At 40.3% G+C, this 19,877-nt stretch overlaps 1 protein-coding gene across 1 annotated transcript in view; it reads right to left on the bottom strand.

Moving 5' to 3' along the window:
- Positions 1 to 8,418, bottom strand: part of LOC119524040 (pyruvate dehydrogenase E1 component subunit alpha, somatic form, mitochondrial-like) — a 34,368-nt gene extending 25,950 nt beyond the window's left edge. Inside the window, 2 exon segments of the mRNA XM_037822714.1 lie at positions 7,942 to 8,101; positions 8,369 to 8,418. Of these exon segments, the coding sequence (XP_037678642.1) occupies positions 7,942 to 8,101; positions 8,369 to 8,418 (210 nt within the window).
- Between the last annotated feature and the right edge of the window lie 11,459 nt (positions 8,419 to 19,877).

Here is a 19,877-nt window from a genome sequence, read left to right as displayed (position 1 = left end):
GATAGATAATATGAAACGTCCGAATATAAGACTCATTGGTGTCCCAGAAGGGGAAGAAAAGGGTAAAGGTCTAGGAAGAGTATTCAAAGAAATTGTTGGGGAAAACTTCCCAAATCTTCTAAACAACATAAATACACAAATCATAAATGCTCAGCGAACTCCAAATAGAATAAATCCAAAAAAACCCACTCCGAGACATATACTGATCACACTGTCAAACATAGAAGAGAAGGAGCAAGTTCTGAAAGCAGCAAGAGAAAAGCAATTCACCACATACAAAGGAAACAGCATAAGACTAAGTAGTGACTACTCAGCAGCCACCATGGAGGCGAGAAGGCAGTGGCACGATATATTTAAAATTCTGAGTGAGAGGAATTTCCAGCCAAGAATACTTTATCCAGCAAAGCTCTCCTTCAAATTTGAGGGAGAGCTTAAATTTTTCACAGACAAAGAAATGCTGAGAGAATTTGCTAACAAGAGACCTGCCCTACTGGAGATACTAAAGGGAGTCCTACAGACAGAGAAATAAAGACAGGACAGAGAGACTTGGAGAAAGGTTCAGTACTAAAGAGATTCGGTATGGGTACAATAAAGGATATTAATAGAGAGAGGGAAAAATATGGCAAACATAATCCAAAGGATAAGATAGCCGATTCAAGAAATGCCTTCACGGTTTTAACGTTGAATGTAAATGGATTAAACTCCCCAATTAAAAGATATAGATTCGCAGAATGGATCAAAAAAAATGAACCATCAATATGTTGCATACAAGAGACTCATCTTAGACACAGGGACACAAAGAAACTGAAAGTGAAAGGATGGAAAAAAATATTTCATGCAAGCTACAGCCAAAAGAAAGCAGGTGTAGCAATATTAATCTCAGATAAAATAGACTTCAAATGCAGGGATGTTTTGAGAGACAAAGAATGCCACTACATACTAATAAAAGGGGCAATTCAGCAAGAAGAAATAACAATCGTAAATGTCTATGCACCCAATCAAGGTGCCACAAAATACATGAGAGAAACATTGGCAAAACTAAAGGAAGCAATTGATGTTTCCACAATAATTGTGGGAGACTTCAACACATCACTCTCTCCTATAGATAGATCAACCAGACAGAAGACCAATAAGGAAATTGAAAACCTAAACAATCTGATAAATGAATTAGATTTAACAGACATCTACAGGACATTACATCCCAAATCACCAGGATACACATACTTTTCTAGTGCTCACGGAACTTTCTACAGAATAGATCATATGCTGGGACATAAAAGAAGCCTCAATAAATTTAAAAAGATTGAAATTATTCAAAGCACATACTCTGACCACAATGGAATACAATTAGAAGTCAATAACCATCAGAGACTTAGAAAATTCACAAATACCTGGAGGTTAAACAACACACTCCTAAACAATCAGTGGGTTAAAGAAGAAATAGCAAGAGAAATTGCTAAATATATAGAGACGAATGAAAATGAGAACACAACATAACAAAACCTATGGGATGCAGCAAAAGCAGTGCTAAGGGGGAAATTTATAGCACTAAACGCATATATTAAAAAGGAAGAAAGAGCCAAAATCAAAGAACTAATGGATCAACTGAAGAAGCTAGAAAATGAACAGCAAACCAATCCTAAACCAAGTACAAGAAAAGAAATAACAAGGATTAAAGCAGAAATAAATGACATAGAGAACAAAAAAAACAATAGAAAGGATACATATCACCAAAAGTTGGTTCTTTGAGAAGATCAACAAGATTGACAAGCCCCTAGCTAGACTGACAAAATCAAAAAGAGAGAAGACCCATATAAACAAAATAATGAATGAAAAAGGTGACATAACTGCAGATCCTGAAGAAATTAAAAAAATTATAAGAGGATATTATGAACAACTGTATGGCAACAAACTGGACAATGTAGAAGAAATGGACAATTTCCTGGAAACATATGAACAACCTAGACTGACCAGAGAAGAAATAGAAGACCTCAACCAACCCATCACAAGCAAAGAGATCCAATCAGTCATCAAAAATCTTCCCACAAATAAATGCCCAGGGCCAGATGGCTTCACAGGGGAATTCTACCAAACTTTCCAGAAAGAACTGACACCAATCTTACTCAAACTCTTTCAAAACATTGAAAAAAATGGAACACTACCTAACTCATTTTATGAAGCTAACATCAATCTAATACCAAAACCAGGCAAAGATGCTACAAAAAAGGAAAACTACCGGCCAATCTCCCTAATGAATATAGATGCAAAAATCCTCAACAAAATACTTGCAAATCGAATCCAAAGACACATTAAAAAAATCATACACCATGACCAAGTGGGGTTCATGCCAGGCATGCAAGGATGGTTCAACATAAGAAAAACAATCAATGTATTACAACACATTAAAAACTCGAAAGGGAAAAATCAATTGATCATCTCAATAGATGCTGAAAAAGCATTTGACAAAATCCAACATCCCTTTTTGATAAAAACACTTCAAAAGGTAGGAATTGAAGGAAACTTCCTCAACATGATAAAGAGCATATATGAAAAACTCACAGCCAGCATAGTACTCAATGGTGAGAGACTGAAAGCCTTCCCTCTAAGATCAGGAACAAGACAAGGATGCCCGCTGTCACCACTGTTATTCAACATTGTGCTGGAAGTGCTAGCCAGGGCAATCCGGCAAGACAAAGAAATAAAAGGCATCCAAATTGGAAAAGAAGAAGTAAAACTGTCATTGTTTGCAGATGATATGATCTTATATCTAGAAAACCGTGAAAAATCAACGATACACCTACTAGAGCTAATCAACAAATTTAGCAAAGTAGCGGGATACAAGATTAATGCACATAAGTCAGTAATGTTTCTATATGCTAGAAATGAACAAACTGAAGAGACACTCAAGAAAAAGATACCATTTTCAATAGCAACTAAAAAAATCAAGTACCTAGGATTAAACTTAACCAAAGATGTAAAAGACCTATACAAAGAAAACTACATAACTCTACTAAAAGAAATAGAAGGGGACCTTAAAAGATGGAAAAATATTCCATGTTCATGGATAGGAAGGCTAAATGTCATTAAGATGTCAATTCTACCCAAACTCATCTACAGATTCAATGCAATCCCAATCAAAATTCCAACAACCTACTTTGCAGACTTGGAAAAGCTAGTTATCAAATTTATTTGGAAAGGGAAGATGCCTCAAATTGCTAAAGACACTCTAAAAAAGAAAAACGAAGTGGGAGGACTTACACTCCCTGACTTTGAAGCTTATTATAAAGCCACAGTTGCCAAAACAGCATGCTACTGGCACAAAGATAGACATATAGATCAATGGAATCGAATTGAGAATTCAGAGATAGACCCTCAGATCTATGGCCAACTGATCTTTGATAAGGCCCCCAAAGTCACCGAACTGAGCCATAATGGTCTTTTCAACAAATGGGGCTGGGAGAGTTGGATATCCATATCCAAAAGAATGAAAGAGGACCCCTACCTCACCCCCTACACAAAAATTAACTCAAAATGGACCAAAGATCTCAATATAAAAGAAAGTACCATAAAACTCCTAGAAGATAATGTAGGAAAACATCTTCAAGACCTTGTATTAGGAGGCCACTTCCTAGACTTTACACCCAAAGCACAAGCAACAAAAGAGAAAATAGATAAATGGGAACTCCTCAAGCTTAGAAGTTTCTGCACCTCAAAGGAATTTCTCAAAAAGGTAAAGAGGCAGCCAACTCAATGGGAAAAAATTTTTGGAAACCATGTATCTGACAAAAGACTGATATCTTGCATATACAAAGAAATCCTACAACTCAATGACAATAGTACAGACAGCCCAATTATAAAATGGGCAAAAGATATGAAAAGACAGTTCTCTGAAGAGGAAATACAAATGGCCAAGAAACACATGAAAAAATGTTCAGCTTTACTAGCTATTAGAGAGATGCAAATTAAGACCACAATGAGATACCATCTAACACCGGTTAGAATGGCTGCCATTAAACAAACAGGAAACTACAAATGCTGGAGGGGATGTGGAGAAATTGGAACTCTTATTCATTGTTGGTGGGACTGTATAATGGTTCAGCCACTCTGGAAGTCAGTCTGGCAGTTCCTTAGAAAACTAGATATAGAGTTACCATTCGATCCAGCGATTGCACTTCTCGGTATATACCCGGAAGATCGGAAAGCAGTGACACGAACAGATATCTGCACGCCAATGTTCATAGCAGCATTATTCACAATTGCCAAGAGATGGAAGCAACCCAAATGTCCTTCAACAGATGAGTGGATAAATAAAATGTGGTATATACACACGATGGAATACTACGCGGCAGTAAGAAGGAACGATCTGGTGAAACATATGACAACATGGATGAACCTTGAAGACATAATGCTGAGCGAAATAAGCCAGGCACAAAAAGAGAAATATATGCTACCACTAATGTGAACTTTGAAAAATGTAAAACAAATGGTTTATAATGTAGAATGTAGGGGAACTAGCAGTAGAGAGCAATTAAGGAAGGGGGAACAATAATCCAAGAAGAACAGATAAGCTATTTAACGTTCTGGGGATGCCCAGAAATGACTATGGTCTGTTAATTTCTGATGGATGTAGTAGGAACAAGTTCACTGAAATGTTGCTATATTATGTAACTTTCTTGGGGTAAAGTAGGAACATGTTGGAAGTTAAGCAGTTATCTTAGGTTAGTTGTCTTTTTCTTACTCCCTTGCTATGGTCTCTTTGAAATGTTCTTTTATTGTATGTTTGTTTTCTTTTTAACTTTTTTTTTCATACAGTTGTTTTGAAAAAAGAAGGGAAAGTTAAAAAAAAAAGAAAAAGAAAAAAGACAAACAAGGAAAAAAAAAAAAAAGATGTAGTGCCCCCTTGAGGAGCCTGTGGAGAATGCAGGGGTATTCGCCTACCCCACCTCCATGGTTGCTAACATGACCACAGACATAGGGGACTGGTGGTTTGATGGGTTGAGCCCTCTACCATAAGTTTTACCCTTGGGAAGACGGTTGCTGCAAAGGAGAGGCTAGGCCTCCCTGTATTTGTGCCTAAGAGTCTCCTCCTGAATGCCTCTTTGTTGCTCAGATGTGGCCCTCTCTCTCTGGCTAAGCCAACTTGAAAGGTGAAATCACGGCCCTCCCCCCTACGTGGGATCAGACACCCAGGGAAGTGAATCTCCCTGGCAACGTGGAATATGACTCCCGGGGAGGAATGTAGACCCGGCATCGTGGGATGGAGAACATCTTCTTGACCAAAAGGGGGATGTGAAAGGAAATGAAATAAGCTTCAGTGGCAGAGAGATTCCAAAACGAGCCGAGAGATCACTCTGGTGGGCACTCTTACGCACACTTTAGACAACCTTTTTTAGGTTCTAAAGAATTGGGGTAGCTGGTGGTGGATACATGAAACTATTAAACTACAACCAAGAACCCATGAATCTCGAAGACAGTTGTATAAAAATGTAGCTTATGAGGGGTGACAGTGGGATTGGGAATGCCATAAGGACCAAACTCCACTTTGTCTAGTTTATGGATGGATGTGTAGAAAAGTAGGGGAAGCAAACAAACAGACAAAGGTACCTAGTGTTCTTTTTTACTTCAATTGCTCTTTTTCACTGTAATTATTATTCTTGTTATTTTTGTGTGTGTGCTAATGAAGGTGTCAGGGATTGATTTAGGTGATGAATGTACAACTATGTAATGGTACTGTAAACAATCGAAAGTACAATTTGTTTTGTATGACTGCGTGGTATGTGAATATATCTCAATAAAATGATGATTAAAAAAAAATACTATGCAAAAAAAGTCTTTCTCAATGTACAATATAAAAAGTAAAAACTTTGATCTATTTTTTGTTATTTATATTTAAAAAGGATATCTTTAAGTATGAAGAATCACAAAATATAAAGAGTTGACATGTTAATTTATTACTCTACCTTTAAAAAGGATAAAGGTGAAACTTAGTTTTCACTATCTTTGTAAGCTTCAGGAATGGTTCCTAATTAATTAGCCAAAGATTAGTGCCGTCAAATGAAAAACTCCGAATTATCTTGAATTTACAACACCAAATGGGAAGACACCTGGGCACTTTCTAAGGCGACTCCATCTCTGGACTTCAATTTTCTTTCTACTATTAACAAACTAATACACGAACTGATAAATGTGACTTTCAGAGGAAATAATACACCTACATGGATACCTAACAATAAAGATTTAAGGATGTTTCTGAGCCAACTAATGGTTAAGCCCTATATCAATCCTTTGGGATGACACCTCAAAGCAGACACTCTGGTAGAAGGGTGTGAAATTTAAAGTTTCCTACTAATTTCACATCCCAGTTTGACTTCTTGAAACCTTCTAAGTTTCAGTTTCATTTAAGTAGTATCTTTGAATTTTTTTCCTTTACACTGATAAAATCTGAACCTTCAATAACAAAACTCTTACTCCTTTTCACTTCTATTTGTTATCCATCACAAGGCTAAAAGCAAACCCCCCCACCTTCGGCTACCTTCCTCATGTAACCAAGGGCCTTATATAATGTTGAAAACATGTTTCTGTTACATCCAACTGAGAACCAATTTTGTTGGGATTAAATGAGATAAAGCATGTGAAGAACCCAGCCTAATGCCTAGAATATATTAAGCTCAATAGATTTTGGATATATCCTGTATACGCAAAAAAAAAAAAAAAATAGCGTGGAATGTACTTCTACATCAAGAACATCCAGTTAAAATTTAAATGCTAGTAACTGATTCTTCATTGCGTTTTGCAGTTATTTAGTCAATAGGATTCCTATCTTTTGACAATCTCTGCCCACACAAAGCAAAGTTGCATCAAAGTTCAGCCGGAGCTACAGAATCCAGATTTACAAGTCAAAACTTGGCTGCAACACTACCCCACTGTGCTTAGAAGTCAAAATGCCTGAAGCTTAGGTGTCAGGGACATCCAGAAGCTGGGGCCACAAATAGTGCTAAACCTAATCCCTACTCTCCCAAACGTCACTGCGGTTTTCTTCAACCAATACTTTTACCTGAAGTGTGTGCGCGCGTGCGCGCAAGAGGGAGCGTGGCCTCCACTGGGTTCTGTTTCATTCCTCTTGACTTGATTGCCAAGAAAGGCTCAACTTTGCGGGCAACTTAAGGGCATGGGACGAAGTTTGTTTCTTGGGAGCCTGGCTCTGTCTGAAGTAAATGAACCCTCCACAGAGCCTCGCAAAGGTGCTCAACAAACGTATACCAAAGTGGGCAGTCAATAAACGAGAACAATATTTAACACAAATGGCACCTACTACGCAGCAGGCACTATTTGGAAAGGTTTACGTACATGCAACTCGTTTACTCCTCGCAACAACCCACCGAGGCAGATACTCTTTCTCTCGGTTGTAGAGATGAGAAAACTGGGCACAGGGATGTTAAAAAACTTTGCCCAAGGTCACCGGGCTATTCCGTCTCCCGAACCCATGCTCTCCATGGAATGCTCTGCACTACACAGCTGAAGTTAGGAAGATTAAAAAGAGCGGGCAGAAAGCGGTCGATTGGAGACTTTCAGAAGCTCCCCAGAGGAAGACCGTGACCCCCTTTCTTGTCGGCAGCAAGGCAAAGCACACCTACTTGCCCAGCACGGAGCTGGGCCCAGTGGGTCAAAGCCATGGTTGCCCTGCACATGGACGCTGCTGACCTCACCCTCCTCCGGGTCGGAGCAGCGTACCGCAAGGGCGGAGAATAAGAATGGTCGATGCCGGCTCCTCCCACGGCCAAACGGAATGCACAACGTGGAAGCAAAACAGAGGACCGAGACTCCCCACGTCCTCAACCCGGCCCCCCAGAGCTTCTCGGCTCTCGCGCCTCCCCCGGTCCCTTCCGGGCCCGCTCACGCCCCACCCCTTCGCGTGCGCGCCACTCACTCAGGTCGCCTCACTGGCTTCTGGGCAGCGCCCGACAACACGCGAGAGACGGCGGCAAGCATCCTCTTCATGTAGCGCTGGCAGTGACAGCGACGACAGCTACTCCCGAAAACCCAAGCGGAACAGCCACGGTGCTCTGGAGTCTCCTTCAAGCGCCCGAAGAGAACGGAACACCTCGGGGGTGGCGCGGCACGACGGAGTCGAGGTCATGCACCGCATCAGGCCGCAGGCCAACCGAGACGCCTCGCGGGACGAGCCTCGCCCACGTGACAGACCCCAGACCGCCCATTGGTCGTTATCGCCAGAGGGGGCAGGACTGAGAACTCCCTGCGACACCTCGCGGCATGGGGGTAAACAGGCAGACCTTAGAGGGCTCTTGCCTGGGGGAATGGAGCCGGGCCATCAGGATTGCGGGGCACGTTTCCTGCGGAGCCTTCTTACCGGTTTCTGCACCACGGACTAGCCTGGAAAGTGCGGGAAGAGCCTGCCATGCGCCCAGTCCTGCCGGTGCTGAACTTTTGCTGCCCTCGCTCAAATCACAGACTGAAGAAGATTAACAGTGTGGCCAGGGTCAGAAAGACAGAACATCTGGTTTCTATAACGGGATTCTTTTTTTTTTTTAACATTTTTATGTATACAATTTAATGATATTATATTGACAATATTGAGTTACTATTACCACTAACCATTACCAAAAGTTTTTCATCACCCCAAAAAGAAACAATGTACCCTCCTCCACACAAATTGTAATCTGCATTCTGTCTATGAATTTGCATATTTTAGGTATTTCATACAAGTGAAATCACAATACCAACAACTCACGACTATTTTTCTCTTTAAAAAAATATATCTGAGGGGCGGGGCAAGATGGCAGACTGGTGAGCTGTATGTTTTAGTTACTCCTCCAGGAAAGGAGGTAGAAAGCCAGGAACTGGGTGGACTGGACACCACAGAGCAATCTGACTTTGGGCATACTTCATACAACACTCATGAAAACGTGGAACTGCTGAGATCAGCGAAATCTGTAAGTTTTGCGGCCAGGGGACCCGCACCCCTCCCTGCCAGGCTCAGTCCCGTGGGAGGAGGGGCTGTCAGCTCCGGGAAGGAGAAGGGAGAACTGCAGTGGCAGCCCTTATCGGAAACTCATTCTGCTGATCCAAACTCCAACCGTAGATAGACAGAGACCAGACACCAGAGAATCTGAGAGCAGCCAGCCCAGCAGAGAGGAGACAGGCATAGAAAAAAAACAACACGAAAAACTCCAAAATAAAAGCGAAGGATTTTTGGAGTTCTGGTGAGCGTGGAAGGGGGAAGGGCAGAGCTCACGCCCGAGCTCGGGCCCTGAGGCACATATGCAAATCCCGAAGAAAAGCCGATCTCTCTGCCCTGTGGACCTTTCCTTAATGGCCCCGGTTGCTTTCTCTCTTAGCATTTCAATAACCCATTAGATCTCTGAAGAGGGCCCTTTTTTTTTTTAATCCTTTTTTCTTTTTCTAAAACAATTACTCTAAGAAGCCCAATACAGAAAGCTTCAAAGACCTGCAATTTCGGCAGGTCAAGTCAAGAGCAGAACTAGGAGAGCTCTGAGACAAAACGCAATAATCCAGTGGCTGAGAAAATTCACTAAACTCCACAACTTCCCAAGAAAAGGGGGGTGTCCGCTCACAGCCATCATCCTGGTGGACAGGAAACACTCCTGCCCATCACCAGCCCCATAGCCCAGAACTGCCCCAGACAACCCAGCGTGACGGAGGTGCTTCAAATAACAGGCACACACCACAAAACTGGGCGTGGACATTAGCCTTCCCTGCAACCTCAGCTGCTTGTCCCAGAGTTGGGAAGGTAGAGCAGTGTGAATTAACAAAGCCCCATTCAGCCATCATTTCAGCAGACTGGGAGCCTCCCTAAACAGCCCAGCAGCCCAGAACTGCCCTGCGGGAACGGCACTCACCTGTGACATAGCACAGTCATCCCTCAACAGAGGACCCGGGGGTGCATGGCCTGGAAGAGGGGCCCACTTGCAAGTCTCAGGAGCCATACGCCAATACCAAGGACTTGTGAGTCAGTGGCAGAGACAAACTGTGGCAGGACTGAACTGAAGGATTAGACTATTGCAGCAGCCTTAAAACTCTAGGATCACCAGGGAGATTTGATTGTTAGAGCCACCCTCCCCTCCCTGACTGCCCAGAAACACACCCCATATACAGGGCAGGCAACACCAACTACACACGCAAGCTTCGTACACCAATTGGACCCCACAAGACTCACTCCCCCACTCACCAAAAAGGCTAAGCAGGGGAGAACTGGCTTGTGGAGAACAGGTGGCTCGTGGACACCACCTGCTGGTTAGTTAGAGAAAGTGTACTCCACGAAGCTGTAGATCTGATAAATTAGAGATAAGGACTTCAATAGGTCTACAAATCCTAAAAGAACCCTATCAAGTTCAGCAAATGCCACGAGGCCAAAAACAACAGAAAATTATAAAGCATATGAAAAAACCACACGATATGGATAACCCAAGACCAAGCACCCAAATCAAAAGATCAGAAGAGACACAGCACCTAGAGCAGCTACTCAAAGAACTAAAGATGAACAATGAGACCATAGTATGGGAGACAAAGGAAATCAAGAAGACCCTAGAAGAGCATAAAGAAGACATTGCAACACTAAAAAAAAATGGATGATCTTATGGAAATTAAAGAAACTGTTGACCAAATTGAAAAGATTCTGGACACTCATAGTACAAGACTAGAGGAAGTTGAACAACGAATCAGTGACCTGGAAGATGACAGAATGGAAAATGAAAGCATCAAAGAAAGAATGGGGAAAAAATTGAAAAACTCGAAATGGACCTCAGGGATATGATAGATATTATGAAACGTCCAAATATAAGACTCATTGGTGTCCCAGAAGTGGAAGAAAAGGGTAAAGGTCTAGGAAGAGTATTCAAACAAATTGTTGGGGAAAACTTCCCAAATCTTCTAAACAACATAAATACACAAATCATAAATGCTCAGCGAACCCCAAATAGAATAAATCCAAATAAACCCACTCCGAGACATATACTGATCACACTGTCAAACACAGAAGAGAAGGAGCAAGTTCTGAAAGCAGCAAGAGAAAAGCAATTCACCACATACAAAGAAAACAGCACAAGACTAGGTAGTGACTACTCAGCAGCCACCATGGAGGCGAGAAGGCAGTGGCACGATATATTTAAAATTCTGAGTGAGAAAAATTTCCAGCCAAGAATACTTTATCCAGCAAAGCTCTCCTTCAAATTTGAGGGAGAGCTTAAATTTTTCACAGACAAACAAATGCTGAGAGAATATCCTAACAAGAGACCAGCCCTACTGGAGATACTAAAGGGAGCCCTACAGACAGAGAAACGAAGAAAGGACAGAGAGACTTGGAGAAAGGTTCAGTACTAAAGAGACTCGGTATGGGTACAATAAAGGATATTAATAGACAGAGGGGAAAAATATGAGAAACATAAACCAAAGGATAAGATGGCTGATTCAAGAAATGCCTTCACGGTTATAACGTTCAATGTAAATGGATTAAACTCCCCAATTAAAATATATAGATTTGCAGAATGGATCAAAAAAAATGAACCATCAATATGTTGCATACAAGAGACTCATCTTAGACACAGGGACACAAAGAAACTGAAAGTGAAAGGATGGAAAAAAATATTTCATGCAAGCTACAGCCAAAAGAAAGCAGGTGTAGCAATATTAATCTCAGATAAAATAGACTTCAAATGCAGGGATGTTTTGAGAGACAAAGAAGGCCACTACATACTAATACAAGGGGCAATTCAGCAAGAAGAAATAACAATCGTAAATGTCTATGCACCCAATCAAGGTGCCACAAAATACATGAGAGAAACACTGGCAAAACTAAAGGAAGCAATTGATGTTTCCACAATAATTGTGGGAGACGTCAACACATCACTCTCTCCTATAGATAGATCAACCAGACAGAAGACCAATAAGGAAATTGAAAAACTAAACAATCTGATAAATGAATTAGATTTAACAGACATATACAGGACATTACATCCCAAATCACCAGGATACACATACTTTTCTAGTGCTCATGGAACTTTCTCCAGAATAGATCAAATGCTGGGACATAAAACAAGCCTCAATAAATTTAAAAAGATTGAAATTATTCAAAGCACATTCTCTGACCACAATGGAATACAATTAGAAGTCAATAACCATCAGAGACTTAGAAAATTCACAAATACCTGGAGGTTAAACAACACACTCCTAAACAATCACTGGGTTAAAGAAGAAATAGCAAGAGAAATTGCTAAATATATAGAGATGAATGAAAATGAGAACACAACATACCAAAACCTATGGGATGCAGCAAAAGCAGTGCTAAGGGGGAAATTTATAGCACTAAACACATATATTAAAAAGGAAGAAAGAGCCAAAATCAAAGAACTAATGGATCAACTGAAGAAGCTAGAAAATGAACAGCAAACCAATCCTAAACCAAGTACAAGAAAAGAAATAACAAGGATTAAAGCAGAAATAAATGACATAGAGAACAAAAAAACAATAGAGAGGATAAATATCACCAAAAGTTGGTTCTTTGAGAAGATCAACAAGATTGACAAGCCCCTAGCTAGACTGACAAAATCAAAAAGAGAGAAGACCCATATAAACAAAATAATGAATGAAAAAGGTGACATAACTGCAGATCCTGAAGAAATTAAAAAAATTATAAGACGACACTATGAACAACTGTATGGCAACAAACTGGATAATGTAGAGGAAATGGACAATTTCCTGGAAACATATGAATAACCTAGACTGACCAGAGAAGAAATAGAAGACCTCAACCAACCCATCACAAGCAAAGAGATCGAATCAGTCATCAAAAATCTTCCCACAAATAAATGCCCAGGGCCAGATGGCTTCACAGGGGAATTCTACCAAACTTTCCAGAAAGAACTGACACCAATCTTACTCAAACTCTTTCAAAACATTGAAGAAAATGGAACACTGCCTAACTCATTTTATGAAGCTAACATCAATCTAATACCAAAACCAGGCAAAGATGCTACAAAAAAGGAAAACTACCGGCCAATCTCCCTAATGAATATAGATGCAAAAATCCTCAACAAAATACTTGCAAATCGAATCCAAAGACACATTAAAAATATCATACACCATGACCAAGTGGGGTTTATTCCAGGCATGCAAGGATGGTTCAACATAAGAAAATCAATCAATGTATTACAACACATTAACAAGTCAAAAGGGAAAAATCGATTGATCATCTCAATAGATGCTGAAAAAGCATTTGACAAAATCCAACATCCGTTTTTGATAAAAACAATTCAAAAGGTAGGAATTGAAGGAAACTTCCTCAACATGATAAAGAGCATATATGAAAAACCCACAGCCAGCAGAGTACTCAATGGTGAGAGACTGAAAGCCTTCCCTCTAAGATCAGGAACAAGACAAGGATGCCCGCTGTCACCACTGTTATTCAACAATGTGCTGGAGGTGCTAGCCAGGGCAATCCGGCAAGACGAAGAAATAAAAGGCATCCAAATTGGAAAAGAAGAAGTAAAACTGTCATTGTTTGCAGATGATATGATCTTATATCTAGAAAACCCTGAGAAATCGACGATACAGCTACTAGAGCTTATAAACAAATTTAGCAAAGTAGCGGGATACAAGGTTAATGCACATAAGTCAGTAATGTTTCTATATGCTAGAAATGAACAAACTGAAGAGACACTCAAGAAAAAGATACCATTTTCAATAGCAACTAAAAAAATCAAGTACCTAGGAATAAACTTAACCAAAGATGTAAAAGACCTATACAAAGAAAACTACATAACTCTACTAAAAGAAATAGAAGGGGACCTTCAAAGATGGAAAAATATTCCATGTTCATGGATAGGAAGACTAAATGTCATTAAGATGTCAATTCTACCCAAACTCATCTACAGATTCAATGCAATCCCAATCAAAATTCCAACAACCTACTTTGCAGACTTGGAAAAGCTAGTTATCAAATTTATTTGGAAAGGGAAGATGCCTCGAATTGCTAAAGACACTCTAAAAAAGAAAAACAAAGCGGGAGTACTTTCACTCCCTGACTTTGAAGCTTATTATAAAGCCACAGTTGCCAAAACAGCATGCTACTGGCACAAAGATAGACATATAGATCAATGGAATCGAATTGAGAATTCAGAGATAGACCCTCAGATCTTTGGCCGACTGATCTTTGATAAGGCCCCCAAGGTCACCGAACTGAGCCATAATGGTCTTTTCAACAAATGCGGCTGGGGGAGTTGGATATCCATATTCAAAAGTGTCCCGGCCCGCGGGACGATCAACGGAAGCTCCAAGTCCTGCGAAGGAAGAATGGTATGGGACAAGAGACACGAAGAATGACAGCAAGATAGGTTTCTGATCAAGCTGCAAAATTTTATTGAAGAGGCAGGGTATATATACTCTAAGGGTGGAGGGAGTGGCTAGTAAGGACGGGTGGCGATCTAGGATTGGCTGCTGCTGTTGCTAGGGTGGAAGGCAGATGTAGGGGGATTGGCGGTTGCTGTTGCTGGGGGTCTGGGATTGGTGGTAGCTGTTGCTGGGATGGATGGCCAATGGGCGGCTACTGTTAGGCGTGAACTAGCTACTGCTTAGGCCAGAACTACTGTTACTTCCTTGAAGGCTAATTATAGCTTAGGCTGTTCTTGCATCAGCCCTGGCAGCCATGTTTCGTGTTACCGGTATCGCTGAAGGTGAATATTATATATGCTACCTTAATTGTCCCCAACATCTGGGAGAGTTGGATATCCATATCCAAAAGAATGAAAGAGGACGCCCTACCTCACACCCTACACAAAAATTAACTTGAAGTGAATCAAACTTCAAGTACCATAAAACTCCTAGAAGATAATGTAGGGAAGCATCTTCAAGACCTTGTATTAGGTGGCCACTTCCTAGACCTTACACCCAAAGCACAAGCAACAAAAGAAAAAAAAGGTAAATGGGGACTCCTCAAGCTTAGAAGTTTCTGTACCTCAGAGGAATTTCTCAAAAAGGTGAAGAGGCAGCCAACTCAATGGACAAAAATTTTTGGAAACCATGTATCTGACAAAAGACTGATATCTTGCATATATAAAGAAATCCTACAACTCAATGACAAGAGTACAGACAGACCAATTATAAAATGGACAAAAGATATGAAAAGACAGTTCTCTGAAGAGGAAATACAAATGGCCAAGAAACACATGAAAAAAATATTCAGCTTCACTAGCTATTAGAGAGATGAAAATTAAGACCACAATGAGATACCATCTCACACCAAGTAGAATGACTGCCATTAAACAAACAGGAAACTACAAATGCTGGAGAGGATATGGAGAAACTGGAACTCTTATTCATAGTTGGTGGGACTGTATAATGGTTCAGCCACTCTGGAAGTCAGTCTGGCAGTTCCTTAGAAAAGTAAATGTAGAGTTACCCTTTGATCCAGCAGTTGCACTTCTCGGTATATACCAAGAGATGGAAACAACCCAAATGTCCTTCAACAGATAAGTAGATAAATAAAATGTGGCATATACACACAATGGAATACTATGCAGCAGTAAGAAGGAATGATGTCGTGAAACATATGACAACATGGATGAACCTTGGAGACATAATGCTGAACGAAATAAGCCAGGCACAAAAAGAGAAATATTATATGCTACCACTAATGTAAACATTGAAAAATGTAAAATAAATGGCTTATAATGTAGAATGTAAGGGAACTAGCAATCAAGAGCAATTAATGAAGGGGGGATAAGAATAGAATAAGAATAGATTAGCTATTGTGGGTAAATATAAAATTCTGGAAATGCCCAGGAATGACTATGGTTTATTAATTTCTGATGGGTATGGTAGGAACAAGTTCACAGAAATGTTGCTATATTAGGTTATTTTCTTGGAGTAGAGTAGGAATATGTTGGAAGTAAAGTAGTTATTTTAGGTTAGTTGTCTTTTTCTTACTCCCTTATTATGGTTGGTTTGAAATTTTTTTACTTGTATTTTTTTGTATAGTTAATAGTTAATTAAAAAAAAACAGTTAACTAAAAAAAAAAATGAAAAAATATGCAGAGCTCCCCTGAGGAGCTAGTGGAGAATGTAGGGGTGTTGGTCTTCCCCACCTCGATCGTTGCTGATGTGCTCACAGACATAGCAGACTGGAGGTTTGATGGACTGAGCCCTCTACCACGGGACTTGCCCTTGGCAAGACTGTTGCTGCAAAGGAGAAGCTAGGCCTGCCTATAATTGTGCCTAAGAGCCTCCTCCCGAATGCCTCTTTGTTGCTCATATGTGGCCCTCTCTCTCTAGAGAAGCAAATTTGGCAGGTGAAATCACTGCCCTCCCCTCTATGTGGGATCTGACACCCAGGGGAGTAAACCTCCCTGGCAATGTGGAGTATGACTCCCAGGGAGGAATCTAGACCTGGCATCATGGGATGGAGAACATCTTCTTGACCAAAAGGGGGATGTGAAAGGAAATGAAATAAGCTTCAGTGGCAGAGAGATTCCAAGAGGAGCCGAGAGGTCACTCTGGTGGGCACTCTTATGCACAATACAGACAACCCTTTTTAGGTTCTAATGACTTGGAATAGCTAGCAGTAAATTCTGAAACTATCAAACTACAACCCAGAACCCTTGAATCTTGAAGATGATTTTATAAAAATGTAGCTTATGAGGGGTGACAATGTGATTGGAAAAGCCAGATGGACCACACTCCCCTTTGTACAGTGTATGGATGGATGAGTAGAAAAATGGGGGCAAAAAAAAAAGGCACCCAGTGTACTCTTTTACTTCAATCGTTCTTTTTCACTTTCATTTTTATTCTTATTATTTATGTGTGTGTGTGTGGTAATGAAAATGTTCAAAAATTAATTTTGATGATGAACACACAACTATATAATTGTACTGTGAACAATTGAATGTACACTTTGTATGACTGCATGGTATGTGAATATATCTCAATAAAATTGAATTTAAAAAAAAAGAATTGAGAAGTGGATAATTACTACAGATCCCAAAGAAATAAAAGATAAATCCTAAAAGTATACTAAGAACAACTGTATGCCAACAAGCTAAACAATTTAGAGGAAATGGATAATCTCCTGGAAAGACAAGAACAACCTAGACTGACCCAAGAAGAAATAGACCTCAAAAACCAATCACAAGAAAGGAGATCCAATCTGTCATCAAAAATCTAACTACAAATACATGCCCAAGGCCAGATGTTTCACCAGGGAATTTTACCAAATTTTCCAGAAAGAATTGATACCTTTCCTGCTGAAACTAAAAAAAATTGAAGAAAAAGGAATACTACCTAATTCATTTTATGAACCTAACATCACTCTGATACCAAAACCAGATAAAGATGCTACAAAAAAGGAAAACTACCGGCCAATCTCCCTAATGAATATAGATGCAAAAATCCTCAACAAAATACTTGCAAATCGACTCCAAAGACACATTTAAAAAATCATACACCATGACCAAGTGGGGTTCATTCCTGGCATGCACAGATGGTTCAACATAAGAAAATCAATCAACGTAATACAACAAACTAATAAATCAAAAGAGAAAAATCAAATTATCATCTCGATAGATGCTGAAAAAGCATTTGACAAAATCCAACATCCCTTTTTGATAAAAACACTTCAAAAGCTAGGAATTGAAGGAAATTTCCTCAGTATAATAAAGGGCATATATGAAAAAACCCACAGCCATTATAGTACTCAACGTGAGAGGCTGAAAGCCTTCCTCCCAAGATCAGGAATGAGACAAGGATGCCTGCTGTCACCTCTCTTATTCAATGTTGTGCTAAAAGTTCTAGCCAGAACAATTGGCAAAGACAAGATATAAAAGGCATCCAAATTGAAAAGGAAGAAGTAAAAATGTCATTATTTGCAGAAGATACGATCTTTTATTTGGAAAATCCTGAGAATTCAACCACAAGCTACTTGAACTAAGTAAATTCAGCAGAGTGGCAATGTATCAGTTAGGGTTCTCTAGGGAAACAGAATCAACAAGGGATACCTATAAATATAAGATTTTATAAAAGTGTATCACACAACTGTGGTTAAGCATGAGTCCAAATTCCATAGGGCAGGCAGCAAACTGGCATCTCCAATGAAGGTGTTTGATGAACTCCTCAGGCAGCAAACTGGCAACTCTGATGAAAGTGTTCAATGAACTCCTCAAGAAATGCCTTGCTGGCTAGCCAAAGAAGTAGTGTAGGTCCTCTAACTTTCTCACTTAAAAGTCTTCAACTGATTGGATTAAATCCAGCTGATTGAATTCTCTTGTTGCAGAAGACATGCCCTTCGTTGATGTAACAGTCACTGCTGCAGCCAATTGACTGATGATTTAATAAACTAGCCTTCTGGTTTACTAACCAGCCACAAATGTCCTTGCAATAATGGTTAGGCCAGTGCTTGCCTGACCACACACCTGGACACCATCACCTGGCAAAGTTGACACATGAACCTAACCATCACAGTCCACCCCTTGTCAACTTGACAGTTATATACATCACCTTAAACCATACTTTATCTCTGAGTAGAAAACAATAACAACATATATATTTCTGCTGTCCTGCTGAGTGGAAATGGAATAAATCTCTCCAGAATAGGGTACAAGTTCTTGGGTGATGTTAACTCTTAAACTTCCTTTAACTTAAATACTGCAAAACGAACAATACAGCTTATGTCATATGATAAGAGGATAAGATAGAGAAGAAAACAAAGATATTTGCTTTACAGACAAAGCAAGGAGGAAATACTCACGCTATCATAGTCCTTGTTTGTGTAACTGGTTATGTGGTCATAGTTCATATTTATCACTACCTTCTTCCATTACCCATTCCATATTCCCTTTATCCTCAGCAAGCACTTCAGCTGGCCATGGTTCTTTGCCTGTTGAGGTGAACCAAACCTTCATTCCTGAAGTTTCTTGGCCATTGGTAGTCCTGCCTGGATTGGGTTGTTGCAGTTTTCCATTGACTTCAATCACAGGGCATGGTAGTACTAAGAGATGCCCTAGGAGATCTCCTGTATTCCAGGAAAACTCTTCTTTACCTCCATTGTGTAGTTGCAGTTCTATTTCCCCTTGATAGAATCAATCATCCCAGCCAGTACAGTAATCCCCTTCCTTGTCTGTTGATTCAGAGGCATAAGAAGCCCAAAGCGGCCAGGTGGAAGTCTTAACTTCCAGTTCAGTGGAATTATAGTTGTGTTTCCTGGTGGAAACACTCCTCCTTTTGGAACTAAGACTTGTAGACCAGCAGAACTTAAGCTTGCCAGGACAGGAAGCAAAAATTTTCCACATGGATCATTAGGAGTGATACTGAGTGGTGCCACTCTTGTTTCCACCCCTTGATTCCTGACTATGGGAAAAACAGCACCATAGAATGGATGCTGATTCAGAGCATACACAACCTCCTGGAGAACACTGCCCCAGCCCTGCAAGGTACTGCCACCTAGTTAGTGCTATAATTGAGCCTTTACAGGCCATTCCACCATTCTGTCAACCCAGCTGCATCTGGATGATGGGTGTGCCAGTTTGAACATATTATGTCCCCCGAAACGCCATTATCTTTGATGTAATCTTGTGTGGGCAGATGTATCAGTGTTGATTATATTGTAATTCTTTGAGTGTTTCCATGGAGATGTGACCCACCCAGCTGCGGATGATGACTGTGATTGGATAGTTTCCATGGAGGTGTGGCCCAGCCCATTCGGCATGGGCCCTGATTAGTTTACTAGAGTACTATATAAGCTCAGACAGAAGGAGCAAGCTTGCTACAGCCAAGAGGGACACTTCGAAGAATGCACAGGAGCTGAGAGAGGAACTGCAGTTTACAGAGACATTTTGGAGATGGCATTTGAAAGCAGA

The sequence above is a fragment of the Choloepus didactylus genome, chromosome Y (genome assembly GCF_015220235.1).
Source record: "Choloepus didactylus isolate mChoDid1 chromosome Y, mChoDid1.pri, whole genome shotgun sequence".
Classification (NCBI taxonomy): domain Eukaryota; kingdom Metazoa; phylum Chordata; class Mammalia; order Pilosa; family Megalonychidae; genus Choloepus; species Choloepus didactylus.
This window is presented reverse-complemented; position numbering and strand designations above follow the sequence as displayed.